This window comes from Aristolochia californica, unplaced genomic scaffold (genome assembly GCF_029961685.1).
Source record: "Aristolochia californica isolate CCGP_79_NKW_82.1479 unplaced genomic scaffold, dmAriCali1.0.hap1 SCAF_9, whole genome shotgun sequence".
NCBI classification, from domain to species: domain Eukaryota; kingdom Viridiplantae; phylum Streptophyta; class Magnoliopsida; order Piperales; family Aristolochiaceae; genus Aristolochia; species Aristolochia californica.
Window position 1 is genome coordinate 29,853,942 of NW_027182290.1, and position 9,954 is coordinate 29,863,895.

General features: G+C 35.8%; 1 protein-coding gene across 3 annotated transcripts; it reads left to right on the top strand.

Moving 5' to 3' along the window:
• Window positions 1-345: 345 nt before the first annotated feature.
• On the top strand, window positions 346-8,670 carry LOC137941570 (ras-related protein RHN1-like). Of its 3 annotated transcripts, XR_011110416.1 has the most exons (8): window positions 346-548; window positions 1,281-1,358; window positions 1,484-1,651; window positions 3,563-3,611; window positions 4,555-4,628; window positions 7,944-8,040; window positions 8,117-8,329; window positions 8,505-8,670. XR_011110416.1 is itself a non-coding variant. In XM_068787037.1 (7 exons), the coding sequence occupies exons 1-7, from the start codon at window positions 516-518 to the stop codon at window positions 8,215-8,217; spliced, it is 600 nt and encodes a 199-aa protein (XP_068643138.1). In that variant the 5' UTR covers window positions 346-515; the 3' UTR covers window positions 8,218-8,440. The 3 variants fall into 3 exon arrangements, 2 of the variants coding, with proteins under 2 accessions (XP_068643138.1, XP_068643139.1); XM_068787037.1 differs by lacking the exon at window positions 8,505-8,670 and having other exon boundaries at window positions 8,117-8,440; XM_068787038.1 differs by lacking the exon at window positions 8,505-8,670 and having other exon boundaries at window positions 7,947-8,040; window positions 8,117-8,437.
• Window positions 8,671-9,954: the final 1,284 nt, after the last annotated feature.

Sequence of the window (9,954 nt, forward strand, 5' to 3'; positions counted from 1 at the left end):
AAAATTAAAATTGTAAAAATTCTTGGCATTTAATTTTTTTAATACATTTTATGTGAGCCATTTTTTTATGTCCTTTTGAGAAGAAATTTGAAATTTTTTCTAAAATGGACACTATATTATATAATAATAAATATAAAAAATGAGAATAACATAATTTCCTGTATAAAAAGAAGAGAAAATTACTATTATTTGTGTAAGTAGATTTTGTCTCTGGGTTCATGGATCCGGCCCATTTACAGAGAGATTTTCAATCTTCGTTGCGCCAAAACCACCCCGGTAATGGAGGCGGGAAAGATAAATAGAAATTCCTTTTTTGTTTTCTTTTGCGACCGCTGAGGTGCCTCGCCGGGTTCGAGAAAGCTACCAGTCAAAACTTTGAAGCTAACGGCCTCTTCCTGTTATCTTATAATTTATCTTAAGACTGCTGACACTCTTCTTATATTCGTTTCGGGATCAATGTAAAACACCAATTTGCTTTCAAACTCGATTTCTCTTGCGGCCATCTTACGGCGAGAATGGGGGCGAATAACAATATCCAAGCTAAGCTGGTGCATACGTTCTTCCTTCTTCATTTTTTTTGTTTATTTTTCTTTTCATATGACCAGCTTGGTCTCTTTATGAATCAACAAAGGGCGTTCTAGATTCTAAATGACGATCAAAACCAGGGAAAATCATTTGTTTCTTCTGTACTAGAAAAGTGTTAAGAATATTTCCACACGGATTAGTGGGTACAAAGATATTAAGTTTATTAGTTAGGAAAGAGGCTTTCTTCACAAAAAAGAGGGGTTTGTTCTAATTTGTTTTGTTTTTTCTGTCTCTGTTTTGGAATTGCATAAAGGGCTGGAGTTAGTATTGGTCTGTGGAGTTAATGAAGAATCAACGAAACGAGTTAAGTTTAGCATATATGTTTTAAGACATGCATGGATCATTGAAAAATCAGGATTCTTTTGTGTTGTTATCAGTTAGCATTCATTTGATCATTTCATGTCAAAATGCTATCCATCTAATTGGTAAACTGGTAGTTGCTCGCCGAATATTCCGTGATAATTTCAATTAAAAAAAAATCGTGATACTGTAAGGCGTAAAAATGATATGTTTAAGGTGTAACAAATGCTGCGTTACAACTTATAGATAGAGAAAAAAACAAGCGATTTGTTTCTATATCTATCATAAGTTACTATTTTGACGCTTTTCTCACTGAATTTATTTACGATAATTTTAATTGCAATACGTGATCCTATAATCTTTCATTATTTTTTCTATAACTAATTCCTGTGTAGGTGCTTCTTGGCGACATGGGTACTGGAAAAACAAGCATAGTACTTAGGTTTGTCAAAGGTCAATTTTTCCATTACCAGGTCCTATCTCATGTCCTTTCTTATGTTTATTTCATGTTTCTAACTTTATCATAATATTGTTATTTCTAATTTGAAATTTCAAATTTGAAGCTGTAAAGACTCCTAATATTAGTTTTTATTTTCAGGAATCAACAATAGGGGCTGCTTTCTTCTCCCAAATAATATCCTTGAATGAGGCTACTGTGAAATTTGACATATGGGATACAGCTGGACAAGAACGTTACCATAGCTTAGCTCCAATGTATTATCGCGGTGCAGCTGCAGCTATTGTTGTGTATGATATCACGAGCATGGTATGATTCCGACTTTAGTTTAATCTCTCTCCCTCTTTCTCTGTCTTCTTATTTTTTTAATTAGTAAGATTACATACTTTCAAAGCGCTTGTGCTCTTGCTTTTCATTAAGAATATAGGAATACATGTTTAGTTGGATCTTTTTCCCCAGCAAGTGGCAATGTTTATTTATGAATGATTGGTTCCAGTAATGGTTGAGACAAGGCCTCAAAATGACGATGATGATGTACTTTGAAGAGCAAAGACTTGTAATTTTGTCAAATTCAGGTTCAAGTCCATAAAAGTTGACTTGCTCACAATATTTCCAAACTGAAATCCATGCGGGATTATTCCTGCTAACACACTCTCTCACATCTATGCCTAAACAAACAAAACCTTTGGCTCAATGGCCCTTTTTTTATGATGTTGGTGGTGGTTGGGGGGGGGATGTTGGGTTTAAGTTTTAATTGGGTTATAGAGTGTACACTGCACATGTAATCAATGTTAAAAATTAATAAAATGACGGATCTAATTTGTGGAGAATATAAATGGCCGCAAACTAAATGGGACATAAAATAAGCCCTTTAAAAGAGATGCCTTACTCTGATAATAAAATGTTAAAGTTGGATTTAGGTTCATCCTAAAATGACTCATCCAAGATTATTTCTGTTGCATTTATGGAAAAGGGAAAAACTTTATTAACTTGTTATAATCTGAGTACATGAGCCCTTATTTATAATAAAGGAAAGTAGTAGAGTCCAATTACAATTAAATTTCCGTTGTCCCAATTACACTCAAAGTCTAACACTTAAAGATAAGTCCTAGCATAATCAAACAACTGCATATCAATAGAAGATTAACTGAACTAAAACACTTTTGAACTGACACTTCTGTGAGACTATTGTAAGACTCCACCATATTAATTCTGGCTCTGTGAGACGTCTTCCTATGAGAGTCATGTAAGAGTCTTCTATATCTTCTCTTCAACAATTTCAAACATAAATGAATGTGGGATTATTGCTACTAAGAAAAATCAAATCTAAATTCCTGTCAAAACCATTGGTTCATGATCATTAACCATTAATAGTCTTCTCCATTTTTCTCTATCATTTTCTACTCAATAGTCCTTCTTCATGTCTTTCTTCATGTTTTCCATCCATATCATTTTTAGTAAATTTCAAATCTAAATTCCTGTCAAAAATATTGGTTCATGATCATTAACCATTAATAGTCTTCTCCATTTTGCTTTATCATTTGCTACCTCAATATTCCTTCTTCATGTTTTCCATCCATATCATTTTTATTCTTTATCTATTTGCAAGCTCCATTGCCGGAGGCTGTTAACCAAAAGAAAAATCATATAAAAGGGAACTTCTTGTATCTTTCTCAAGTGTATATGTTACAAGGGTGATTAGGTTTTTTTATTCACTTGATACTTGAAATGTTTTCAGTGCCATCTTGTTAATGTTCTACAAAGTGTCTTAGGTCATATAAGAGTCTGTGACTAAGTGCCCTGAAGGTCTTTAACCAATTTTTTCACCATGTAAATCAGTAGATAACTATGTAGAGCTCTCCTGATGAGTATGGACAAACTCTAAGGACTTTAGGTTGGTTTTAATTCTGAGGCTAGTGTGGTAATACTATCATATAATCCACATACATATAACATATCTGTGGCTGTTTCTATGGGATGCCATTGATGCAACTGTTCCACCAAACCTTGAATTTTCAGTACAAAGATTTATTTATTTCTCTATAAATACATGTTTTTGAAAATGGCAACAGTATTAAAATTGAATGTATTATTACCATAAGTCATGGTTCACATGTGTTCCTACTTCTTCTAGATGCACCATACTCTTCATTTTGTTCCTTTTTATTCTGTCCATAAGAACACATTCTCCTGCTCATCCACTTGGTTTTAAACCCTCAGGATTCATTTCTCCGAGCAAAAAAATGGGTTCAAGAACTCCAAAGACAAGGTACATATGTTAATTTTTGGCTCGAGCTTTTCTGATGTTTTCAAGTCACTAATACATGGTCCCAACAGAAGCAAATAACTACATTGCTTTTTTGACAAAGAAGGCTGGTAAAATTAGTTGTTTAGTCAGGAAATTCCTGCTCATGTTGTATGTAACCTTTGGCCAAGTGAACATATTTGAAATTTTACTCTAATCTTGTGGAACCTGAGCAATTGCAACCAAGACATGAACTTTATTAAAATGGAGATTTTATCATATTAACCTTGGGACTAGAGTCATAAAAACAAAATTTGCTGTGCTCTATTTACAATGCATCCATCACAAGTTGTATAAGATCAAAGACAGTTTTACCCATGGTTTTCTGACTTGCTGAATTGACCCGCGACTAGGCTGGGTTGACTCGGGTTCTGGACAGGGCAGGTCGGGTCAGCGGGTCAGACTCGACCTTTCTACAATGAGCGAGTTTCTCCAACTTCGGCTGGACTGCCAGTTCCGGTCTGACTCTCCCAGTCCGACTCTAAGTTTGGGAACCCAATTGGTTTCCGATTCTGAGTCGGAAATCTTTGAGTTTACCTCGATAATCAGAGGTGATAGTTATGGTCTTGATGTGAATGATCACTCTTTTATTACTTTTTTGTGAGGCTTTTAGCACAATTTTGTCCAAGTTCTTACTAAACCATAGAATAACATATTTCATCCCATTACCGAAAAATACATTGACACATTTCATCTGAATGGAATTGTCAGCTAAGCTGATGTATCTCAAGAGCATAATCTGGAAGTTATCCTGAAATTAGTTTCTTATGAATTCTCCCCATTGGTGCAGAACTTTGGAGCGACTGAGAAACTGTAACTTGTAATAAATAGAAAATGTGACAGTTTCAGATACATTTTATAGTTCTCTTTTGTTTTGCCCAATTTTCTAAATGTTGATTTGGTGCAGGAAATCCAAGTTTGGTGATGGTTTTGGTTGCTAATAAGGCTGATTTAGAAACAAAAAGAAAGGTGGACACAAAGGTATGCTCACTTTCCTGATTGTCTCATTTGTTGGGTTTAATATGAATTTTGCCAGCAGGAATATTTATGAGATGTTTCAAAGGAACCCGAATATATTGAGTGAGTGTGAAACTGTGATATAGCAGAAAATTTGTTGAGGTTTATGTATTTTTACTAGTTTTTATTGTTGATGGACAAAATTCCCCTGTTCTATTGCACTGGGTGTGTGCCGCAAGTTTTAGGCTAGCTTTTTGAGTGTGGAAAGAGTTCCTATTGAAGAATACTCCAACTTGGCTTGGTAGATCATGTGCATATTTAAGGATTAGATCTCTGTGTCTTGCCTGTGCTTCCTTTTACGCCAGTAACCTGTAATAAACAAACATAACAAGACAAAATCATTTATATTCTAGCTGCAAGCCTCACGTATTTTTTGGAATTATTACTCATTGAGGATAGAAAGTTTCTCTTATTTCTAAACTGTAGAGCTCCTTATTAAGGTTGTGTTAATTGATGATAGGCTTTGATTTGATACTTCTTTGAACCATTAATGGATTTCTAGTTGATGGACTTAGCCAAATTGATACTGTGTTCCTTGCTCAGTTTACATCTCTAATTTAAATTGCAAAGTGAAGAACAGAAAGCTTCACTGGTACTCTATTTTTCTGAAGGTCTGTGTCCAACTCTGGTTGTCACATCTATATTCTTGTTGAAGCTTAAACCTAAATCTACTTATGACCATTGTTGTAATTGCTGTTGGTTGAGGTGTTTAAAGCATGATGATGATTCTGGCCTAAGTTTTTCGCTCTTGTGGTAAACCACTAACAAAAACAGAAAAATGAAGAAATTGCATAAGGATATAAGTTGAAAAATTTATCTTCCTTTAAAGCAAAAAAATATGATGAATTAAAAAAAAAAAGAGATCACTTGAATATTTAATCTCTATTTGTGAAAGACTTCCTTGTATTAACCCTGACTGCTATAGTTTGGAACATATGGGAAGAGCGCAATAATAAAATTTTCGAAAGCAAACAAAGGTTGTTGGGAGGAATCACTGAAAGGGTTATGCACTGTATTCTTTTGGGCACATAACATGCTTAAACATTCCATCTCCCTGGCTCCGTTATCAGAAGGAATTGGATGTGCATTTTTCACTTTGCACTGCATCATATGGCCAGGATGGTTGCTTGAAGGGGGATGCCTGAAATTCAACTTTGATATTGGTTCTAGAAGAAATCTTGGGCCAATAGGTGTGTGTGTATATCTGTAGGGGTTGGCATGGGTTGGGTTTTTAAAAACCTGAACCTGACCCCTACTCTAATCCCCGACCCCTATTAAACCCCCTAAAAAATCCTGACCCTCATCCCCGCAATCCTCGTAAACCGAACCTATCTTCTCCTAGTTCCATAAACCTGATCCATCCCCACCCCGTTTTAATATCCCACCCCTTCCCCGTGTGACTGGTTTGAGGAAACCCGACAGTTTTTTCCCCTGATCCATCCCTGACTCATGGATGAAAACCCAAACCCACACCAGGATTTATCGGGTCAGGTCGGGTTCCCTGTGAAACTCGACACAATGCCCCCCATATATGTATGTGTGTGTGGGGGGGGGAGGGGGGTCTTCTCTACTTGTTTGAACCATGTGTGTCCATTGTAATAGAGCTAAGGGCCCTCCTATAGGGCTTTAGGTTGTATGGGGTGCACTTTGTGTAGCTGACCTTTTAGCTAGAGAGGGAGCTACTCAACAACATCTTACTATCGGCATCTCTTTCCCCTTATGATCTCTTCTTCTTCTATATTTTTAGAGGAAGGGAACTGCAATAGATTCTGCCACAATAATGAGATGATGCACAATTACTTCCATATTGGAGTAGTTGTTGATCTACCTTATGGTTGGATAGATAAATGTTAGGATTTCTGCGGTTATTTTTTGACAAAGTTAGTGGAATAAATAAAAAAACTTATTATTCAGAATCCCATTTTTTTTTTTTTTTTTGCAATGGCTTGAAGGAGTAAGCATTATTTGTGGAGAAGAAGCAATAAATTGGGGTTTATCAGAAACAATGTGTGGGTTTATCAGAAACAATGTGTCGAGCTTCTAGAATCCAAGAGGATTTTTGTAAAGTTGATCATTATGCGTGTGACGAAAGATTCGATTGGGAAGTACAGTGGCAAAAAGGAGTCTTATTAAGTTGTTATTTAGTGTGAATAAGTGAAATGATGGAACTTGTAAGAATTATCCAACATGCTATAGTAGGAATTTTGGGAAGGGTCTATGAGAATTCAGAAGTGCGGCATTCCAAATGGAATGATTTTGACTATCGATTCATTAGTAAAAAACCTTTGCCTGCTTTTGGATTGTCGAAACAAAATTTTTATTAAGAGTAGGAGCCCCTAAGGCAGAGAGGAATTCTTTTGGTAGGAGATAATAGTGTTTTTCCTTGGAGATGGAAAATTCGTCCTCCAGGTTTCATCAATTTGCAAATCTTCTTCAGTTAATTAAAAGAATGAAATTGGCTGATATCATGACTATACTAGGTAGTATAGATATCATTATGGGAGAGGTTGATCATTGAAATGACAATCGATATGACAGAAATACAAGCTATCAATTTTTTTTTCCAGATTAGAGCATCTAGAAGAAGTCTATATCCATATATCTATATTGGGAATCACAATCGGAGTACTCGTGATTGTGTGGTTGGAAAGAAAAATATCTGCAGCATTACAACAATGTATTGGGCTGAATATGCTGATCTTTGGGAAGTCTTCAAGCTCTAGCAGATGGGACTAGGCTACTTTTAAAAGAGAATTTTCTCCCATCTGGGGGATATCAATTATTCAGTATCAACCCGTCTATAGTGGCCATATCCATTTTTTTAGTTATTTTGAAATTCCTTTAGGTTATCAACTTGTTCTGGCTGATCTTATTAGAGGTGTTTTTTTTTATATGGATTGCCATTTCGAGTATTGCCCCCCATTTAACTGCTTATGTCAGGATATGGATCAAATAATAAATATTCCTTTTCGGTGGTCTATGAGCTGCTACTCAATCAATTAATTATGAAATACCATTAACTCTATGTGTGTTATCAATATCTCAACGTGTGATTCATTGGAACATCAACTTTACCTTACCCCTTTGTTTTAGGAAAGAAGGTTGAACATACTGATTGAATAAATATCTTCATTTTTCTTTATTCATCACTTGGCCTGATGCACTAAACCAGATGTATGTACAATGTATGCAAGTTTGCATATATGTAGAATAACCGGCTTTTAGAAAGAAAAAAAGGCATAAATAATGATGGCATTTTGATTAACCAACTCCTTTTAGCAGGAAGGAGAGTTGTATGCTCGAGAAAATGGGCTTTACTTCTCAGAAACGTCAGCTAAAACTGCACAAAACGTGAATGAGCTATTCTACGAAATAGGTAAGTTGATACCACTTATCTTGTCCTTTTCTATATTATATCACGTTGAGCATGAATTACTTGTCACTGTTAGCAGCAAAACGAGTAGCAGAAGCTTGCCCCTCACGAACTGCTGGCATAAAGCTGCAAAATGGAAGCCAAGAAAGAGGGAGAAACCTATTCTGTTGCTCCCTGTAAGTTGCTGAAAAAAAGGATGTCCACTGGGAGCTGATGGTTCATGAACAGCGTGGCCTGACTAGAACTGGTGGTCTTGAGAAGCTAGCTCCCTCTTTGCTGTATATTTGAAAATGTATATCTCCCTGTGCCACTTGAAACTAATCTTTATGAATAATTGCGTATTGAAAGTGTGAGTCGCATCTTTTTACAGCTTTTGGTCGATTCCTGCATATGAATGAGTTAGGATTTAGTGAGCCTCTAAAACAGACACCGGTTTTGTTACTTACAACCGAATAATCTTCTTTCAGCCATGGAAATGACCAGCAGCAGTGAATCAAAACCAGATATTTGAGGAGAATGTTTGCCATAGCCATGATGATGTTCCCTTCACTCTTGAGAGCCAAGAGGAGAGCCAAGGAGAGGAGAGATCAAGCAATCCAAACTCTATTCTCTCCTTCCTATTTTGGATATTCTTCTTTTCTTTCTCTTTCTCTCACTTAGAATATATTTGCAACATAAACCACATTGTCCAATATTTCACTTCTCATCTTTTGTATTATTATTTTTGCATCTTATTCTACAATTTAAAGTAAGACAAAAACCAAAATCAAGCTTTTAAAGCTAGCCCCTTGTTTGACTCGAGCCTACATGGTTTCTAGAGTAAACCCATTCTCATCCAATGAAACAAATGAAAAACCTGTCTTTGCTTTATGATTTGTTGGATCTATTGGATTTCGAAGAAGAACTTACACAAAGAAGAAAATAAAGAAAAGGAAACCTGAATTAAACTGATGTAGGTATGAATGAAGAGATCATTAGGATATTGAACTATAGTATCGATAAATCCAAATTCATATTTCTCTTTCCGAGTTTACCAAAACTTTCCATGATTTTGTTAATAGATTTCACTTGCACGACAAGCAAAAAAGTGATGAATTTTATATGTCTTTATAAAAAATAAGCTTACTAAAATTCGTTGTATGTTATCTTATAGATGTCTGAAGGCTGGTAAGCGATAACGGGGATTATATGAAACATGAACTCCTTGTGATGATATGACTATCCTTTCTATCTTTTCAAGGAGGTCCATAGAGGATCAAAGAAATAAGTGAAGCGATCGAAGTTAGTCATAAAGAGCAAGTTGAAGTGCAGATAGGATATGACAGTGTAACATATTTAGGGCCTAAACAAACACCTGGATCAAGTGATGGAGGTGACCTGTATCGCCCCTTCTCTCCCAACACAATGAGAAGGTGAAGAGTACCCCCTCCCCCTTCATTTTTTTTTTTTTGAAATTAACAATATTTTTACTTCAATGAAGTATGCTTCTATTTTTTTTTCAGATTGAAACAAAACCAAAGGGTAACAACAATAATATTTAAAAACTGAAAGTAAATGCAATAATCAATTTCATGTAGGAGCAGCATTTATTCACGAATACACGAAAGGATACTTATACGTATCCAATACATGGAATCGTAGTCTTCTTCTTAACAACTTAGTAATAGGTTTAATCCTCCTGACGAGTGAAAAGCTGGGGTCAGTTGAGATGTCCTTCAACACAGAGCCATTGCCCCACAAAGAGGGCATCACAGTTGAGGTTGGGGTTGAATCCATTGAAGAGTTCAGTCGTGACGTTGAATGCTTGTGCTACATCAAAGCAGGTGTCGCCTTGTTCTACTCCATAAACTGAATCGCACTCAGGCGCCACATCTTTCTTTCCAGAACCGAAACCAACTGCATCCAGGAAAGAAAATA